Source organism: Furipterus horrens, unplaced genomic scaffold, assembly GCF_987537825.1.
Source record: "Furipterus horrens unplaced genomic scaffold, mFurHor1.1.pri manual_scaffold_12, whole genome shotgun sequence".
Lineage (NCBI taxonomy): Eukaryota > Metazoa > Chordata > Mammalia > Chiroptera > Furipteridae > Furipterus > Furipterus horrens.
This window is the reverse complement of record NW_028327182.1, coordinates 59,784,498-59,806,371: the sequence shown is the minus strand read 5'-3', so window position 1 is coordinate 59,806,371 and position 21,874 is coordinate 59,784,498. Positions and strand designations below refer to the sequence as shown.

The window sequence follows — 21,874 nt, the reverse complement described above, 5'->3', positions numbered from 1 at the left end:
CAAGGCTAGTTAAACAGTAAGAAAAATGGGACAAATTATCATAAAGACTATAAAGTCTGGACTTTAAATCATTGTCTCTAGCCTTTTTGAGGTTAAAAAGTAAAGTCCTTCAAAAATCCAGTGAAAGCTATAGCCCAGTTCCCAAGAAAAACACAAATACCAAAGATTTGAAATGAATTTTGGTGTATCCACAGATTCCCTAAGTTTATGCATGTATTCAAGATTAAGAACCATGACTTAAATAGATAACATTCCATTGAACATCTCAATCAACCAAAATAACTGTTAGTGAGATTTTATGAACTTTTTTCTTTGGTAGGAATAAAATTTGAGAAAGAAGATTAAGTCAGTGATACTAGATTGAACATTACCTGTATTCTTTCCTTGAGGGCCTTTGGATAAAAGTCATAGCCATTTTTAATTCCAATATGATATCTGCCTGAGGGATTTGTCCAGCTCACAGGAATCTACAGAAAAAAACAAATTATTGATTCACTAAATGCTTCCCAATGCCAGTTACTTACTATTGGAGAAAAAGGTATTTCACTCCTATCCTAATGGTTCAATGTAGATGAGCAGGCTCACATATTAGAGCACTATTTTTAATGTTCTAAGGTGTCACTTAATATCTCTCTGGCTCCTTTTATCTCAACTATAAATAAGATGGTTCAACTAGAATACCTTTCATTTACACAATGCTTCAGAGTTTAGAAATTGCTTTCAATATATGCAACCTCATTAAACCACTAAAATCTTTAGTTCTTAAAGCATCAATAACACCTTGCCTCTCCTTTCACCACCCTATAGCTCATCGACTAGTGGGGAAGGGAAGCAATTTATGCAACTACTTACCTTTAGAGTTCTTGTTAATAAGAAGAACTTCACTCAGCTCTAAGATACCACAAGAATAATGTCTAGAAACTAAATAAGAACTCTTTGAGTTCGTATGAAAAAAGTTCTATAAAGTCATTTTAATTACATGTAACATTTTACAATAGCTTCTTCAACTATCTCAAAGTCTTTAAAAATAACACTTAAAGTTTTTAATTAACAGAATGATGTAAACAGTATGCCCAGTTTACAAATGAAGAAAACAAAGAAGCAAAAAGAAATTAAATTGTTTGCCCAAACAACAGAAAGGTGGAAAAGAAAACTGGAATCTGGGTCTATCACTGGGACCAAAAAATTCAGTGTAAATGATATGCAATTTAGTCATACAGAAACACTTCTGGTCAAGATGGAGGTATTGGTAAACATGCCTCACCTCCTCAAACTACAGAAAAAATTACAACTAGACTACAAAACAAATACCACCCAGAATAGCCATAATATCAAGTTGTATGGAAGTCCAACAACCAAGGATTTAAAGAAGCCACATTCATCGAGAGAGGTAGGAGGGGCAGAGGTGCAGAACAGGCAATCCCACATCAACATGTGGTGGATGAAAATCGGGAGGGGTATCTTGGGAGAAAGGGATACCAGCCTCAGACCAGAACACCAGCCCAGGGTTGCAGCACCAGGAAGATAAACCCCATAACTTCTGGCTGTAAAAACCAGTGGTGGTTGGGGCAGTGGCAGAAACTGTGAGATTCTTAGGAGATTCCTCTTAAGGGGCCCACAACAGACTGACTTACACTCCCTCTGGTATTTAGCACCAGGGCAACAGCTGGAAGGTCACCAGTGGCAAGCAGAGAGAAAGTGAAGTGATTGGCATCAGAGCAAGTGGCGGAGACAGCTTGCTCTGGGGAAAAACTACAGAGACCAGGCAGTGGCATTGTCCCTTCTCTGAGTCTTCCCCCAAATAGAGCCACAGAGTGGTGACATAGGTTGCCCCATCCTGGCGATTACCTGAGACTCCACCCCATATAACTTACAGATGAGCTTTTCTACAACAGGCAATGCTACTAAGTCAGGGAGTCAAAGCAACTCTACCTAATACACAGAACACACGGAGGCTGACAAAATGAGGAGCCAAGGAAATATGGCCCAAATGAAAGAACAGAAGAGAACTCAGAAAAAGAACTAAAGCGACCTATCAGATACAGAGTTCAAAACACTGGTTATAATGTTGCTTAACGAACTCACTGGGTACTTCAACAGCATAAAAAAGACCCAGGCAGAAATGAAGTTTACATTAAGTGAAATAAATAAAAATCTATAAAGGGAAACAACAATGGAGGGGATGAAGCCGAGAATCAAATCAATGATTTTGAACATAAGGAAGATAAAAGCATTCAATCAGAAGAGCAAAAAGAGGGGAACCAAGATGGTCGCAGAGTAGGAACAGTGTTCTCAGCTCGCTCCTGTTAAGGAGACAATCCAGGAGGAACAAACTTGGGGAGGAATGACTGAGTGAGTGGGAATATCTGATAACGTGAACGGGGAGGAGATCGTGGGAGCAGCGTGGAGGGGGGTGGAGGGGTTTATCACAAACTGCAGACTGAGTCATTCTGAGACTCCGTGCGTTTGCAGTATCAAGCCGGAGAGCTCACTAGCCGGGAGTGAATTCTTGTAGGGAGTTAGGGAGAGGATTTGGCCGAAAAAGCCAGAGGAGGGAGAGAACAGTGAACAACCAGGACTGGGAGAAACTGTGTGACCTGAGTCTAGAGAGAAACATCCTCAGCTGCAACCTCCGACGGAAAACTCGGCATCCCGGGCGCACCCAGCACTAGCGTTAGGGCCCTACAGAACAAAGGAGCAGTTTTGGGGCAAGGAGACGGGCCGCACAGAAAAACTGCTGTGGAACTCCAGACCGGGGGAGAACTGTGTTCTTGAAATCAGTGTTTGCTCTTTAGTCGCGCTAGAATCCCACAGAACAAAAGGCAGGTTTGGGGCTAAGAGAGAAATAGGATGTGCAGGGTGTGTAAGTAGGGAAGAGAGCGGAGGCGGAGGTTCTGGAGGGGAGACGGTTTTAGGGCAAGGAGAAGGGCCCGCAGGGCGGCAGAGAGCTCCGGGGAAGGAGAGTGCTGCGCTGACCGACCACACTAGAGTCCCACAGAACAAAGGGACGGTGCTGTGGCGGGAAGAAAGATAGAGCGCGCAGGCCGATAGACAGGGAAGCCAGCGGAAGCGGTAGCTCGGAATAGAGAAAGTTTTGGGGCAAGGAGAAGAGCACAGGCAGGAAAACCACTGCAAAGCTCCAGACTAGGGGAGAGGCCCTGGGCAGGAAAGGGCCACTGGGCCCGGCACTTTGACCGACTGTGCCAGAGTCCTGCAGAACAAAAGGACGATCTTGAGACAGGGAGAGAGGTGGGGTGCGCAGGCATATAGACAGGAAAGAGAGCAGAAGCTGTAGCCTGGGAATAGAGACAGGACTGGAGGCAGGGCGCGGATTGCTGGCAGGCACAGGCTGGACCAACAGTGGGAAGGAGTAGCTGGACAAGCCTGAGGAGGGCTGAGGGTGCCTCAGGAGGGGACTACTAAAGGCAGCTCACAGCAGAGCGGTGGTAGGCCCACGAAAAAAAAAAACTAGCAACCCCAGAATCAAGCAGAACCCTCCCACAGCCAGCCAACCAACCAGAAAAGATTTGAAACTCATGGAATTTTGAATAGGAGCAGACTCAGGAAGGAAGCAAGGAAAAACCAAAAAACAAACAAACCAAAAATACCCAGAGACTGTGCATAAAAGTTGAACTGAGTTAAAATCCTCATTCTTTTATCTCTCACTCTCTCTCTAACTACCCCTACCGTCAGTCCCTTCTTATTCTCGCTCCTTTTCTCCCCTCCCCTTCCCCCCCTTCTCTCCCCTTAGCATTCTCCCCTGCATCCTATTCTCAGTTAATTTTATAATTTTAAGTTCTCTCCCTTTCTCACCCTCTCCTTTCTCTGCGCTACGCACCTTCAACTTTATTAAATTTCTTTCTTTATTTTGTCCCCCTTCAGTCTACATTCATTTTTCTTTCATCTCTTGTCCTTATTTTCCTTCTCTCCCTATACATAATCTCTCTCTCTCCCTATTACACTTTATATTCTAATCTCTTAATATTCAAATTATAATTCTAATCTATCCCCCTCTCCCTTTACTCTCCTATTCTTACCCCTTCTCTTTTTCTACCCCACCCCCCCACTTCTTTCCCTACCTCTTGTATTTCTCTCCTTCATCCTATCTTTTGCCAACTCTTCAATTTCAATCCTCCCCTCCCTAATATCTCCTCTTCCTCCTGATTTCCTTCCCTCCTCTGAGCTCTTTTCCTCCCAAATCCTCTTGCTTTCCTATCTCCTATTCCTCTCTCTCTATATTCACCTTTTCTCTCTATCTTGCAACTTTATATCATGTTTTAATCTCCTAATCTTTTTTATAACATATAATTTAAAAAAGAATTTTAATCCAGTCCCCTCTCTTCTACCTCCCCTTCTTCTTTTGTTCTCTCTCCTACCCTTCTCTTCTCTACTTTCTCTCTCTCTTTCCTCTCTCCCTTCCTGTCTTGCTATTTTCTACTCTGTATTTTTATCCTTAAAAAATTCTCTCTCAATCTATTTCCTACCTTCTAACCTCCCCAGCCCTCTCTTTCAATTTCTGGCTGTCTGTCTACCTGGATATCTGTTGTGTCTACCCTACCTCCCACGCTAATCATATAGTATATACCGATTATATAATCCTAATACTATACACTTCAACTTTCACACTCCACACTGTAATCCTCCCCTCCTTTTCAAACAGACAGTGTAAGTGTTAATTGCTCTCTTACATAACCTTGATCCCAATTGCTAATATTAATACTCTATCAACTTCCAGCTCAAAAATTACCCTTCCTTCATTTAAAACAACTCCTTTCTGTTTCTCCTACGAAATAAGAGTCCCAGTATCTCCACAAGTATATTAACACGGGCTCATTTGCAGCCTATAGTGGGATTGTATTTGGGGGAGACATTGCAGGGTGTGGGTTTCTTGCCTGGGTTGTGTAATTATGTTTTAGCAGCACCTTCACAAAAGATCTCAAGACAAGGTGGGCAGAGTGACTCTCAATCAACTAACCAGAGAAAAAGATCCACCAAAAAGTAGCTGAAATACAACCAGACAGATTAAAGAAATATCATCAAGGACAACACAGACGGAGATCCAGGAGGGCGGAGGAGTAAGTGGAAGCTACACTAACCCCCTCCCAGGACCAGCCAGTGCTGACTCAGCCCCAGTACAGCAGACAGACCATCCCCCTCCAAGTGGTGTCATACTAAGGGGAAATAAAAGCCCTGCCTACAGGAATTAAGTTGCCACACCCACGGTCCTTAAGCCTGACGGCTGATCACAGATTGAGTATAGTAACAACTAAAGAAGAGAGACAAAGGCAGTAGATCCCTGGAAGTCTCCAACAGGCTGCCTAGGGCCAGTCTGGTACATGATCTGACGCTACAAGAGGCAGATCCAGGAAGAACTGATCATTCTAAGAAGCACCAACAAACAAAAGGAATCACAAAAATGGGGAGACAGAGAAACAACCCCCCATCAAAACGAAAGGTAGAATCCCCAGAAAGAGTGCTAAATGAAATAGAGGGGAGCAAAATATCAGATACAGAATTTAAAACATGGATTATGGAGAAGCTAAATGAGCTCAGCGGAAACTACAAAGAACTCCAGAAAAACTACAGTGAACTCCAGAAGAACTATAAGGAACTTACTGAGAATTATACCAGCATCAAAAAGGACATGGAAGCTATCAATAAGAGCCAGGAGGAAATGAAGAATACAATCTCTGAATTGAAGAACACAGTAGAAGGAATTAAAAGCAGGCTAGAGGAAGCAGAAGATCGGATCAGCGAGCTGGAGGACAACCTACACAAAAACTCCCAGACAATGCAACAAAATGAAAAAAGACTGAACAAGACTGAAGAGGTTCTAAGACAGCTGCAGGACAACATGAAACGTAACAATATCCGTATCATTGGAATTCCAGAAGGAGAAGAAGAAGAGCAAGGGATAGAAAACCTCTTTGAAAAACTAATGACAGAAAACTTCCCTCACATGAGGAGAGAAAGAGTCACGCAAATCCAGGAGGCACAGAGGGTCCCAATGAAGATGAACCCCAACAGGCCCACCTCAAGACACATCATAATTAAAATGGCAACATTCAAAGACAAAGAGAGAATCCTAAAAGCAGCAAGAGGGAAACAACTAATAACATACAAGGGAGCTCCAATAAGGCTATCCTCAGATTTCTCAGCAGAAACACTACAAGCAAGAAGGGAATGGCAAAAAATATTCCAAGCAATGAAAAACAAAGGCCTACAACCAAGAATACTCTACCCAGCAAGGCTCTCATTCAAAATGGAAGGCGAAATAAGGAGTTTCTCAGACAAAGGAAGACTAAAAGAATACATCTCCACCAAACCAGCAATGCAAGAGATGCTAAAGGGTCTGCTCTAAAAAGATAAAGAAACAGAGAGAAACAGAGAAGAACACGAGTACAAAGGGGGAAAATGACAATGAATAAGTACTTATCAGTAATAACCTTAAACGTAAATGGATTAAACGCTCCAATTAAAAGACATAGGGTAGCTGAATGGATTAGAAAGAATGACCCACATATATGCTGTCTACAAGAGACCCACCTTAGAACAAAAGATATACACAGACTGAAAGTAAAGGGATGGAAAAATGTATTCCAAGCAAATAGACATGAAAAAAAAGCCGGGGTAGCAATACTTATATCAGACAAAACAGATTTCACAGCAAAGTCCATAAAAAGAGACAAAGAAGGGCATTTCATAATACTTAAGGGAAAAATCCATCAAGAAGATATAACCCTTATAAATATATATGCACCCAACTTAGGAGCACCCAAATATGTAAGGAAAATTTTGAAAGACTCCAAGAAAGATATAGGCAGCAACACACTCATCGTAGGGGACTTTAACACCCCATTGTCAACAATGGACAGATCTTCAAAGCAAAGAAACACCAAAGATATTGAGGCACTGAACAACACTTTAGATCAAATGGACTTAGTCGATATATATAGAAGTTTACACCCCAAAGAAGCAAAATATACATATTTCTCAAGTGCACATGGAACATTTTCAAAGATAGACCACATGGTAGGACACAAAACAAGCCTCAATATATTCAAGAAAATTGAAATTATATCAAGCATTTTCTCAGGTCACAGTGCCTTAAAATTGGAAATCAACCTCAAGGAAAAAACTCAAAAACATTCAAACTCATGGAGAATGAATAACATGCTATTAAATAATGAATGGGTTAACAATGACATCAAGGAAGAAATCAAAAAGTTCCTGGAAACCAATGATAATGAACACACAACAACCCAAAACCTATGGGATACAGCGAAAGCAGTCTTAAGAGGAAAGTTCATAGCAATACAAGCCTACCTAAAAAAGCTAGAAGAATCTCTAATAAAAAATTTAACCCTACAGCTACAAGAACTAGAGGAAGAACAACAAGCAAAACCCAGATCAAGTAGAAGGAAGGAAATCATCAAGATCAGAGCAGAATTAAATGACATAGAGTCTAAAGTAACAATTCAAAAGATCAACAAGAGTAGGAGCTGGTTCTTTGAAAAGATAAACAAAATTGACAAGCCTTTAGCCAGGCTCATCAAGAAAAAAAGAGAGAGCACCCAAATAAATAAAATCAGAAATGAAAGAGGAGAAATCACAACTGATACCACAGAAATACAAAGAATTATAAGAAATTATTACGAACAACTGTATGGCAAGAAATTTGACAACCTAGAGGAAATGGACAGATTCCTGGAAAACTATAGTCTGCCCAAACTGAATCAAGAAGAAGCAGAAAGTCTGAATAGACCAATAACAGCTAGCGAAATTGAAGCAGTAATCAAAAAACTCCCAGCACACAAAAGCCCAGGACCAGATGGCTTCACAAGTGAATTCTACAAAACATTTAGGAAAGAACTAACTCCTATCCTCCTCAGACTATTCCAAAAGATACAAGAAGAGGGAAGAATCCCAAACTCGTTCTATGAAGCCAGTATAACCCTAATTCCAAAACCAGGTCAAGACACAACAAAGAAAGAAAACTACAGACCAATATCGCTGATGAACATAGATGCTAAAATCCTCAACAAAATATTGGCAAACCGGATCCAGCAACACATTAGAAAGATCATACACCACGATCAAGTAGGATTCATCCCAGGGATGCAAGGATGGTTTAATATTCGCAAATCAATAAACGTGATACACCACATAAACAAAATGAAAGACAAAAACCACATGATCATATCAATAGATGCGGAAAAAGCATTTGATAAAGTACAACACCCATTTATGATAAAAACTCTCAGCAAAATGGGAATAGAGGGAGCATACCTCAACATAATAAAGGCCATATATGAGAAACCTGAAGCCAACATCATACTCAATGGGCAAAAACTGAGAGCATTCCCCTGAGATCAGGAACAAGACAAGGATGTCCGCTCTCTCCACTCCTATTCAACATAGTCTTGGAAGTTCTAGCCACCGCAATCAGACAAGAAAGAGAAATAAAAGGCATCCAAATTGGAAAAGAGGAAGTAAAACTGTCATTATTTGCAGATGACATGATAGTGTACATAGAAAATCCTTCAGACTCCACAAAAAAACTACTCAATCTAATAAGAGAATTCGGCAAAATAGCAGGATACAAAGTCAATATTAAGAAATCGAAGGCATTTTTATACACCAACAATAAAAACTCAGAGATAGAGACTGAAAGAAAAATCCCATTTACCATAGCAACAAGAAAAATAAAATACCGAGGAATAAACTTAACCAAAGAGGTAAAAGACCTGTACACAGAAAACTACATAACACTGAAGAAAGAAATTAAAGAAGATACAAATAAATGGAAGCATATACCATGCTCATGGATGGGAAGAATCAATATCATTAAAATGTCCATACTACCCAAAGCAACTTATAGATTCAATGCAATCCCTATTAAAATACCAGCAACATATCTCACAGACCTAGAACAAATACTTCAAAAATTTATATGGAACCAAAAAAGAGCCCGAATAGCCACAGCAATTTTGAGGAAGAACACAGTAGGAGGAATCACAATACCTGATATCAAACTATACTACAAGGCCACGGTAATCAAAACAGTCTGGTACTGGCATAAAAACAGACATATAGATCAATGGAACAGAATAGATAGCCCAGAAATAAGCCCAGGTTCATATGGTCAACTAATATTTGACAAAGGGGGAAAGAACATCAAATGGAGTGAAAAGAGCCTCTTCAACAAATGGTGTTGGGAGAACTGGACAGGGACATGCAAAAAAATGAAACTAGACCACCAGCTCACACCATACACCAGAATAAACTCAAAATGGATCAAAGACTTAAATGTAAGCCGTGATACCATAAAAGTCCTAGAGGAAAAAATAGGCAGGAAAATTTCAGATATCCCACGTAGCAACATTTTCACTGATATATCTCCTAAGGCAAGGGAAATAAAGGAAAGAATAAACAAATGGGACTACATCAAACTAAAAAGTTTCTGCTCAGCTAAAGAAAACATCAGCAAGATGCAAAGGAAACCAACCATATGGGAAAATATATTCGCCAATGACATCTCAGACAAGGGATTGATCTCCAAAATATATAAAGAACTTCATACGACTCAACAGCAAGAAGACAGACAACCCAATTAAAAAATGGGCAAAGGACCTGAACAAACACTTCTCCAAAGAAGACATACAGAGGGCCCATAGACATATGAAAGTATGCTCAACATCACTAGCCATCAGAGAGATGCAAATTAAAACCACAATGAGATACCACCTCACACCAGTCAAAATGGCAATCATCAACAAATCAACAAACAACTTGTGCTGGAGAGGATGCGGAGAAACGGGAACCCTGGTGCACTGCTGGTGGGAATGCAGATTGGTGCAGCCACTGTGGAAAACAGTTTGGAATTTCCTCAAAAAACTAAAAATGGAACTGCCTTTTGAACCAGCAATTCCATTGCTAGGATTATATCCAAAAAATCCCGAAACACCAATTCAAAAGAACCTATGCACTCCAATGTTCATAGCAGCACTATTTACAATAGCCAAGTGCTGGAAACAACCTAAGTGCCCATCTGTAGATGAGTGGATCAAAAAACTGTGGTACATTTACACAATGGAATTCTATGTAGCAGAAAGAAAGAAGGAACTTCTACCATTTGCAACAACATGGATGGAACTAGAGAAAATTATGCTTAGTGAAATAAGCCAGGCAACAAAAGAAAAATACCTTATGCTGTCACCTATTACAGGAAACTAATGAACAACACAAACAAATGAGCAAAATTGAACCAGAGGTATGTAAACAAGAAGTAGACTAACAGTAACAAGGGGGGCGGGGGGGAGGAAAAGAAAGGTGTAAGGGGATGGGTCAAGTTAAAAAATATATATATATATGAATGACCCACAGACAGGTGCAACTGAGTGGGGACTAAATGTGTGGGAGGGGAGGGACAGGGTGCAGGGAAACAAGAGGGCTAAAAAAGTGAGACAATTGTAATGGAAAAACAAACCAAAATTTTTTAGTGGGGAAAAATGAAAATATGAAGAATGGAAATGCCAGTTCAGTGAATATTAGGACAAAGATTTTCCTTCACGTTGTATATTTTTCTCCCTATTTGATCCCTCCAGAGTTTGGCATTCTAAACAAGTAAGTAATGACATAAGTTCCTTTGCATAGAACTAATAAGACCAGTTGTCAACAGAGGTTCTTTTTTTTTTGACCAAGTCTTTGACTGGAATGTCAAGCCTAAAGGAAACATACTTGGGCTCAGATTCTTACCAGAAAGCCCTGAGGAACTGGGAATGACTTTCAAAGGTAATAAAAGCCCGTGAGATAAAAGGCCTGGTACCATGGTTGGTTGTGCGGTCCACAACAATCTTTCCAGGGAAGGAACGAAGGTTGTTTTCCTGAAAGATGGCTAGAAGGGACCTTAAGGCACAAGGAAAGACCAGAAAGACTTGGAAAAAACAGGTGTGTACAGGCAAGGATGAATGCCAGATATGTGGCACAGCTTCTGTGCCCTGAAGAACAGACTGAAGGTCACCCCGAATATTCCTTGGGTAAGTTCCAGCAAAGCAGAACTAAAGATCATAAGTGATCATTTGCTGCTCTTGTTATGTTTATGCAAACGAACAGGATAAATTAAAAATGGACTTAATGTAGTCCCTTTAAAGACAAGGAGGGTAACCTTAGGGAGAAAAATTATTATTCAAAGAAAATCACAATGATCAGTAGTAGAGTATAAAACAGGGCAACTAACCATCTTAAAAGTTTCTTCTCCAGATTTAGAGACTTGTTTGCGGGTTATGTTACATAAATTAACACGTGTTTTTTGTTTTCAAAGGACATAAGCCTATGATCGCATTACCTGAGTGATTATCTGTATGCATAAGCCTCACTTAATCCTCTCTGCAGCGCTGCCTCCTGAGACTCAACGGTTTGGCTGAACTAAATGGCTGGGTTGGGGAAGAATGGGGTGGTCTGTGGGCTTCACTTTAAAACGGGTTTCTCTTTTCTGTCCTAATGGCTTGGACAGAAAAGGCCCAGAGGTCTGAGAGGGGGAAAAACCTAAACTATTTACCTCAGCCCAAACTAAGTATAATGGGCAAAAGGGTTTTGGACAGGCGAGATGTGCCTAGCACACCTTACAAAGAAGCCTTTTTTTTTTTTTTTTTCCCCTAATATGGAACATTGAAAAATTAATCCCTGCCTTTTGTCATCTAGTAGTTATGGATTGAATGATGTCTTTTAACCCTTTTTGCCAAATCTGTTGCCCCCAGAACACAACAAGGATGCCAGCCTGTTAAACCAAGCACGCCATTGTCTGGAGACCGCCAACTGACCTGGAGTCTGCACGATCCTTCCCCATGTGGGAAGGCCACCCTCCCCTCCACACCCCCACTCTTATTAGGGTTTTCTGGACCCAAGGGTAGGTAGGACGACGACCATGTCCAGCTTGAAGCAGCTAGAGGAGCTTGAGACCTTCGCCCATGGTCCTTTACAAGATTACAAAGGGTCCTAATATTTGAGAGGGGGGGGATAGTTAATTTTTATGAACCAGGGGTATGGACTTGGGGGGGATTGCTGGGAGAGGGGGGCGCTGGGTGGAGGGGAACAAGGGGGAGAAAATTGGAACTGTTGTAACAATATAATCAATAAAAAAAATTAAAAAAAAAAAAAAAAAAGAAGAGCAAAAAGAAAAAAGATTTCAAAACAGGGACAGGCTAAGGAGCCTCTGGGACATCTTCAAACATACCAACATATCAATCAGAGTGGTGCCAGAAGGAGAAGAGGAAGAGCAAGAAATTGAAAATTTATTTCAAAAAACAATGAAAGAAAACTTTCCTAATTTGGTGAAGGAAATAAACATACAAGTCAAGGAAGTACAGAGAGTCCCAAACAAGATAGATGAAAAGAGGACCACACCAAGACACATCATAATTAAAATGCCAAAGGTTAAAGATAATCTTAAAAGCAGCAAGAGAAAAGCAGAGTTACCTGCAAAGGAGTTCCCATAAGACTGTCATCTGATTTCTCAAAAGAAATTTTGCAGACTAGAAGGGACTGGCAGGAAGTACTCAAAGTGATGAAAAGCACTCTACAATCAAGATTACTCTATCCAGCAAAACTATCATTTAGAATGAAAGGGCAGATAAAGTGCTTCCCAGAGAAGGTAAAGCTAAAGGAGTTCATCATTACCAAGATATTATCATATGAAACGTTAAATGGAATTATATAAGAAAAAGATCAAAACCACAAACATTAAAATGGCAACAAAGTCACAACTATCAACAACTGAATCTAAAAAACAAACTAAGCAGAACAGAAACAAATCACAGATAATGGAAATCATTTGGAGAGTTATCAGTTGAGACAGAAAATGAGAGAGAATCAGGGAAAAGGTGGAGGAATTAAAAAGTACAAATTATTAGGTACAAAATAAACAGAGGGCTATTAAGAATGGTATAGAAAATGGAATAGCCAAAGGACTTATATGCATGACCCATGGACATGAACTAAGGGTTGGTGCAATGCTGTAGTGAATATGTGTAGTGAGTGGAGGGCGGCAAAGAGGAAATAATTGGGATAACAGTAATAGCATAATCAATAAAATATATTTAAAAAATAAAGTCATATAAACCATATGAAACCAAACACTACTATTAACTAAGTGGGACCCACTGGCTTCTAGCTTCTTATGTGTAAAAAGTAACCCCTACTTTATGATTCTGATCAGTAACAAAATGCACTGAACATCAACCTATTTGAAATGCCAATAAAGAAAATGTGGAGGGCCCTGGCCAGGAAGTTCAGTGCGTTAGAGCATTGTCCCAATACACCAAAGTTGCAGGTTCAATCCCCAGTCAGGGACATTCAAGAAGCAAGCAATGAATGCATGCATAAGTAGGACAACAAATCTATGCTTCTCTCTCTCAAACCAATAAATAAAAATAAAATGTGGAAGATTCACACTCTTTGTAAACATAGAACCTATAATCATTAAAAACAGTTTTTAAATGTGTATAAATTATGAAGTTAAACTATCAATTACTGAGAGTTGGTTCACTCATCAATTCTCATTTGTGCAGCATCTTTAACCAACTTGCCCCCATGTCCCTCATCAAATTATTCCCAGGTAGGAAACTTTCGGATAAAACTTTCTCACAGCTAAACAGAGAAAAACAATCATTCACAGAAGTTAAAAGATCTATTGACTTTTTAAAAGCCTGTATATCACTAATCATTTCTGAATGAAATGAACATCTAGAATATGTTGGCACACAAATTAGTGCTTTTCATTCAAAACTTAATCAACCTTTTCTAAAGAATAGCTTCCTAACTCACATTGATGATTCTCTCCCTTTCTCCTCCCCCCACAAAAATAAATAAAATGTTTTTTTTTTTAAATGAGGATATTTTTTAAAAAATCAGAAAATAGATCATGTTTCTGTTATCTATAATTTTAACCAAGTTAGAATAAAGCTAACTTTTCTCTATGAGGTAATTTTGAAAAATATCTTTTTACTTACAGTATTTGAGAATTCTTTACAAATGAATATACTTTGTCTCTTTAAGAATCAAAATATTATATTTTGACCATTTTAAGTTGCATAACTTTAAAATGGCTTTAATTACATGGTAACTACAATGTAATAAGACGGACTGTCACATGAGAAACAGAATCTCTTTACTCGCAATTCTTTCCCAAGTCTTTTATAAATGCCAAGCAGGGAATTGAACATTTTCTTAATGAGCCAAGTGTCAACCTTACTGTTAATGTTCTATGCAGTAAAATCCTGTTGAAGAGGTCTTTTTTGCCTCCAAACATCATCACACTGGGTGTTAGGGCTTCAATATATGAATATCAGGGGCACGCAAACATTCAGTCCATAGCACAGGAAAAGTGCACCAAAGTGCAGCAAAATATTAATGTCTGCTGTCTGCCTGTGGTAGGTAGATTCTAAGATAATCCATGCCCTTCCTTATACAGTCTTCTCTGCTTAGTGAAGGCAGGATCTATGAATATTACTTCTGTGATTATGTTATACCAAGTAATATAGCAAAGGTGAAGGATATTGCAAGTACATTTTGGTCTTTAATCAGGTGACTGAGTTAATCAAAGGGGAGATGAGCCTTGTGTATGTGATCTAATAAGGTGAGCTCTTTGAAAGAGAGACTGAGGTCCTCCCTGAGGACAGAGAAATTCTTCTGCTGGCCTTCAAAAAACAAGTTGTCAGGACAGAAAAATAAAATAAAATAAAATAAACTATGCCAACCACCATGTGAACTTAGAAGAGGAGTCTCAGACGAGACCACAGTTCCAACCAATACTTGACTGGAGTCTGGTGAGACCATGGGCTGAGAGCCACAAAGAGCCATGCCTGGACTTCTGACCCATGGGAACAGTAAGATAATAAATATAAGAACATATGTGATGTGATTTTAAACCATTAGGTTTTTATTACTTTGTTAGATAACTAATCCATTGCCACAACAATTCAGTAGACAATGCCTAAACCTAATTCAGACAGATGGTAAAAGATGGAAAAGTAAAATATAGCTCTTTACACATATAAGCAACCACAAATTTATTTCCCAAACTAATTCTGCTTATTAGTTTAAAAGATGAATCACAAATTCTTGCCATCTAACAAACTCATTAGCTAATATTTCATGAAGTGCACTATTTGTTTTCTAATTATTTTTCATGTTAGCTTACTCCAGCCTCTCTACCAAGTACAAGGAATAAGACAAAGCTAATTACTTAAGTCCATAATTATTAAAGCCTAAATAGTTCACGTTCAAGTTCCCAGAAAGGACAGAAAAAAATGAAGGCAAAACTGTCATCTGGTCATTTTTCCCACCTTTCTATTCAAAACTTAAAATTTTTAGTATTTGGCAACCACACTGAAAAACAAAACAAAACAATTCTAAGCCTACTATCAAATAACAAAACAATGACTTCCTCTAAGATGGCCCCTAATGAACCCCACATCCTGGTATTCATGCCCTTATAAAACCCCATCCCCTTAAGTGTGTGCTAGATTTAATGACTCATTGTAATGAAAAGAATATGGCAGAAGTAATGAAATGTCACTTCCAAGATTAATTTATAAAAAGACCACAGCCTATATCTTGGGTCTGAGTGAACCTGGAAACAAGACTCCTCTTTCTGACCCAAGTTGAGCCTGCATCTGAAACCACAGCCCTGGCTAACAACAAGCTCAGAAGAGGTCTTGAACAAGAGGCAACGAACTAGCTCACACCAAAATTCCTGACTCAAAGAAAATGAGGTAATAATTGTTTATTGTTTTAAACCATGAAATTTTAAAGTAATTTGTTACACAGCAACGTTACTAACACTCACCATGCCATCAAATGTAAGCTAAAAACATTAGATGGTCTGAGGTGACAATACAAAAAAAAAAAAAAAAAAAAGACAAGTAAAAAATTAAATAAAAAGATAAAAGCTCCAACCTTAAGCACTCTTCCTGAAAGGCCAATAATTTCACCATCCTTTGGCTCTACTACTGTAGCAGTATTCACATCACCACTTCCTGTTGTGTCAACGATATCAACGATTTTTGGTTTTCCATCAGATGTAACCTAAAAATTAAAGAAAATTAAAATGAGTTATAGATTTAGCTTTTTATCCTTAAAAGAAAGTAATGTCAATCCCCATGTGTGCACGTATATATGTACACATATATAAAACCTTCTATAATATCTGCATTGTTTTAAGCCAAAAGCCTAACAATCCTTAAAAGAAAATTTAGTCATGAAAAACATCATAGAATCCTTCAAGTGGTTTCATATGTTCAGTTAACAAATATTTACTGAGCATTTACTACAGGCCACACTCTCTTTTAGGTGTTGGGGATATAGTAATGATCAATACACAAAAATTCCTGACCTCACAGATCTTGCATTATACATGGTCCATAAACAAAATAAGGTAAAATACATAAATGTCAGATGGTGATAATTACTATGGAGAAAAATTAAGCAGGGAAAGAAGACAAGAGGTACAGGTGTTTGATTTTAATCAGGATGGTCAAGAAAGATCTCACTGAAGAGGCAACAGTTGAGAAAAGATTTGAAGAACATGAGCTTGGGGCTGGACAAGAACAAAACTGTAGGGGAAAAATGTTTAATAATAATAATTCATTCCTAGATGCCACAATAAGCACTCAAGACTTCATGTAAGTTGAAATTCAAACTTAACACTAAAGCTTGTTTCGCTCCAGGCTTTGCCATCTCAGGAAATCAACAGACAGCCAGTTGCTCAAGCCTGAAACTCAAAGTCCTTCTCTAACTATTTAGTTTACTCCTCACATCAAATCTGTCAGGAAGTCCTCTTAATCCTACTTCTAAAATGTAGTTCAAATCTCCATCTTCATCTTTGATTTTTACTACTGGTACCCTCCACCACGATCCTCTCTTGCCTTCATGATGTGATGCCAGTGTCTCCAATGTCCCTTCCTGGCGTCCACAAAAATCAATAGCAAAATGAATTGTATTATCCAGTCCTCCACTTCACACCCCACTATGCATTCACTGAGTGCTCAATATAAAAAACCTTTGCCAGATCCTAACCCTGCCACTTTCAGCCACTCATGGCTCTAATCACATTCGCCTCTTTTCAATTCCTGGAATGTTCAAAAGTTTTATCTGCTTCACAACTTATTTGCACAGGGTCCTTCTGCTTGGAATTCTCTGCCTCTTTATAGTCTTTACAAAAAATTTCAATATTATCTTAGTTTTCTACTAAAATGCCACCCCTCAGAAAGACCTCCCTATGACTTCCTTTAAGAGGCTGCCATCCATTCTTTCTCAGTATTACCTTGTTTCCCTTACAGAACTTAACTCACTGTGTAACTAAACAGTTGGGATGACTCCTTCTCCATTTCCACTATTAGAAGATAAGCCCCACAGAGCTAGGAGTATTACTATTTTATTCACCAAACCTAGAAGTGCCTATAGGTACTCAATACATATATAATTACTGGATGACCTGATACTAATTACTCAGCATTAAGACTTATTTTTCTAAGATATAGTTTCTTGGCCAGTCCATAAACTTTCATCTGGGCCATGCTGACTGGTAACAGGACTATATTTTCATATTGTTTTTGTGAGAAAAATCATTTCTGGGATATTCCTGGACTAGGGAATCTGTAACATTCAACATATATGTGCTGAGTTACTATCAGGAATATGTGCAAACAGATACTGAAAAAAGAAGACCCCCTACCTTCAAGAAAGAAATAAGAATATCAAAAAATGCCAGGTGTGACAAGAATACAAGGCCTTGGGGCTCCTTTTTCACCTGGAGAATTCATGCTCTTTAAGATGAAGCTTAGTGTCCCTTTCTATGAGTCACCTGCCTCCCTCCCTAATACCAACTGGAGTGTCCTTAAAGCTCTTTAGTTAAGGTATACCTGAAAGGAGAAGGAAAATCACTCTATGGAGGAAACAAGGGCACACATTCTTTTCTCTATAAAGCAAAGCAAAGGGTGGCTGGTGGACTCCAAATCTCACTCCAATTGCCATCAAACCACCGAGGGCTGATAGATTTGTTAGGGGCTGCACAGCTGTGGTTTTTACGTATGATAGTTCTTAATCTGGATATTTATTCTTCAGGGGCTGTCTATACAAGTATTTTAATAGCACTAAGAACACAAGTCACACATATCATTCTCATTCAATGAGTAAACAACATCAGTGACTAGAGATCAAGTTATCACAAGAGATCACTAACAGGTCAGACACAGATCCCTCTCATTAGAAACCTCATTATCAGTATGTGAGCAAAGGAAGAAAGCCTAATGGGATTTAATGGCTTACTTACCATCAATAGTACTACTGACATAGCTTTATTTATTAGGATCTCTCTCTCTTATTTCTTATATATGTATCTATGTAATTCTTACTTCACAATTAGGTGAAAGCAACCACTACACTGGAGATAGTAAGACAAAAGGAAATTTAGAGTTAGGAAGGAAGCGGGGTGCTGAATTAAATCAACAGAAATCCCAAAAGGTAACAGGGACAAGACCCAGCTGGGTTTCAAAGTATTAAGCAGGAGTATACAGGTGATTGTGGAAGGCTTGCAGGTTAGACGCCACATGCAAAGAAAGACATGTGTTGGAGAAAGACCTGAAACACTGGGTGAAAGAAAGAGGGTGACATGTTCCAGGTCAGAGCATTGGGTAACTGAGGATATGGACAGAAAAAATGGTGAGATGAGAACTGCGGCTACATGAGGAGGTGGAGCTAGATGGTCAAGGGCCATATATAGTACCCGGTTCAAATTTTTGGATTTTTCAGCAAAGGCAATTAGAATGCCAAAACAGTTTTTTATATCAGACAAACGTGAAAAAAATATATTAAAAAAATATATAAATACATATATAGATGGACATATATATATTTTTTGTACAGGAAAATAACTTTGGCAATGTGAAGAATGGATCAATGTAAAGCAACACAGGTAGCAGGGAGACACCTTGGCCACTGCATATTTATTTCCAGGTCCAGTCCAAGTACCATGTCTCATCTATGAAGCTTGATTGGCCCAGCTCTCACTGGTGCTCTCTGATCAACCTCTGTAACAGAGTCTGCAGGACTATATCATTTTTTAACACAACATTAAGCACCTAGCAGGTGCCCAAATATTGGCTGAGGAAAGATTTAATCATTTATATAATTATTACTCTTGTTATTCTGTCTACATCCCAACAAGCCCACACAACTGTCGCATAAGAGAACTGGGCCCAAAACCATTACCAAAGAATAAGACAGTCCACTGTGTTCTTGAAAATTTTCACTTGTGCCTCTAGTCCTCTCTTTAGACCCCCATTTGGCTTTCCAATTTTCCAGTTTGGCCTCTTCTGCCCTTATTTCACTCTTTCCTTCTTTTTTATGTCTATCCACTTTATCTTAATGACATAGGTATTCAAAGATTACAAAATAAATGTTACAGGGAAAAAACTTAAAAAGTCACTATTTTTGCAAGCCACCATACTGAATCTCTTTTAACTAGTCATGTTTAGGTCAACCTCTCAGAGTTAAAAGGTGTTAGAAGAGTTAGGCTTTTATTTTACTACCATATTTTAATGCTCAAATGTTTGTTATTACATGAATATTTATCTTTCAGATAGGTGATTTAAGACCCAGCATAAACACCTTTAACTAAATATCCTTGATTAAAAAAGTAGTGTTTAACACTTTTCTTGAACACTTAAAAAAGTCACATGAATTAATCTCAATCAGTTTTCATAACGATAGTGTGGGATGAGAATTACTGTTATTTTACAGGGAGTAACAGAATAATTTGATAAGCAGATATGGGAAATTCTACAAAAGTATTTTTACTGCGACAGTACTCCTCCAAATTCTTCTGATCCTATTATCCTGACAAAAGACCCAGTCAACCACTTTCCTCAGCTGTGTACTGCTCCCACTTATCCCTATGAAAAGTAAACAAACACCACAACAGAATGGAAACCATTACTACTCTGTAAAAAAAGCCTCAATGACGTGAGAGCTGTCATTGTTTTAAGTCTTCAGAGTTTTAATACGACTGTACCACTAGAGCTACCAGGAGGGTACTCATCACCTGCTCCTCTTCTGATTCACCAAAACTGCCTGGCAGGACCACCATAAGGTGTGTTGTACTCCAGAATGCTGCTGAAGAAAAATTAACAGGAGGAACCAGAGAGAGTCTACACAGTCAGATGGTTCCCTTTTCCCCCTGCATTACATCTGAACTTCCAAAATGCTACCTCAATGATTACAGAGCACAACAGAGTCCAGAAGCGGGAGAAAAACGGTACGGGGGTGGGGGGCATTATTAAATTTCAGCGGTTAGTGTAGATAAGATTCATAGATGGACTGCAATGACAGAGATCAGCACACAGGAGATAATCCTGAACAAGAGAGTGAAATTTTATTACTGGATTTCAGTAACAGGCTAAGGTTAAATTTACAAAAGTCAAACTTTGTATACTTTAAGCAGAATTTTTCAGAGGACCATCCTTTACAATTACCTTTCAGCATGGTTCCTTGAACCAATGATTATAAAGGTCCCCGAGACAAAACTAAGTAATTTTTAAAATTGTAATTAAAGAATGTTGTCTTATATTTAGAGGCTAAAAATTAACTTGAGTACAATTTAATAGTCTGAAGTTAGCCAAAACCAAACTAAAAAACTAAATAAGACATGCGTTTCAATGACCCTGAACAAGTACATTGCAATAGATGGTTTAAAAGCAGAATACATAAACTACCAGAGGAAACAATTCCGGAAGTTGACCGAGTTATTTTCAGGAAACCCGGCTTTCGTGTTTAAAGATAAACAATTCTTCCCAAAAGCACATCTCCCAAACTCTGTGATAAAAATGAGTTCCCGTAGGTCATTTGCCCATCTCCCTTAACACATAATAAAAATTGTGAAATCCACGTTTGAAAATAGGCACTGGCCGGAGCCCGGGACAAGAGGAATCTGAGGGGGATGGTAGTGTGATGGGGAGGAGCCCGAGGGCCCGGGCCTCGCAGCGCCTGGGCAGGAAGGGGCTTCTCGGGTGAAAGGCGGACCCAGGCACCCGACCAGCCGCGCCAGGCATGCCGCTTTTGTCTGGTCCGGGATCACTGCCATCGGGCGCCCGTGCTGCGGGCCCCGCGCCCCTGGCACACCACCCGGCCTCCGCACACGCTCTACCCTCTGTCTCCCTGCAGTACCCGGCTCCCGCTCGGCCTCAGAGCTGGCTTCGGCCTCCGGGGTCGGAGGTTGCTCCCCTTCGTGTCCAGGGCCCGCCGGCCGCCCGCGCCCGCGCCCTCCGCGGCTACTGCACCTGCATGCCCGGAGCCCCGGGGTCAACTCCCGTGTCCAGGACAGCGATGAGTACCCCACGCCCGTCATACTCCGGGTAGCGGCAGAGGAACGAGGCGGCCCCGGTCTCTTTCTTGGGCAGGAGGCCGTGGAAGGGGAAGGGCTCTTCAGTGGCGGCGGTGGCCATGAACGCAAGCTGGAGGAAGAGGAAGACGTAAACTGCCAGGCTGCGCGCGGACTAGCGATGCGAGGCCACCCGGGTTGCCACTAGCCTGGGCGGGAGCGAGGGGCGGGACGGCCTGCCGCCAATCCGGGCCCGCCAGGGGGAGGTGGCCAATCAGGCTCTGTACGTAAGGTAACGGCGCTCCTCTCAGGAGCGGTGTGGAGTGTAGCCCTGGCGCAGTGAAGGAGGCGGAGTCGGAGACATTGTTGGAGGATTCGGTTCTGGAACCTGTGCCCTTAAAGAGGGTCTCACTTGGAATTTTTAGGAGAGCATCGGAATCCAAGCAAAGGGTTTGTGAGTCCGGGGCCGAGGCACTTGCCTAAGGATGGGAAAAGAAA

The 21,874-nt window shown here is 40.0% G+C and overlaps 1 protein-coding gene across 4 annotated transcripts in view; it reads right to left on the bottom strand.

Moving 5' to 3' along the window:
* Positions 1–21,594, bottom strand: part of TPP2 (tripeptidyl peptidase 2) — a 99,214-nt gene extending 77,620 nt beyond the window's left edge. The window contains exons 1-3 of one of the 4 annotated variants that reach the window (XM_090258927.1): positions 21,336–21,594; positions 15,958–16,086; positions 372–467 (exon numbers count right to left, since the gene is read on the bottom strand). In XM_090258927.1, the coding sequence (XP_090115053.1) occupies positions 372–467; positions 15,958–16,086; positions 21,336–21,500 (390 nt within the window). In that variant the 5' untranslated portion in view covers positions 21,501–21,594. The remainder of the gene's footprint in view (positions 1–371; positions 468–15,957; positions 16,087–21,335) is intronic. The other 3 variants (XM_090258926.1, XM_090258924.1, XM_090258925.1) reach the window with 3 other exon arrangements.
* Between the last annotated feature and the right edge of the window lie 280 nt (positions 21,595–21,874).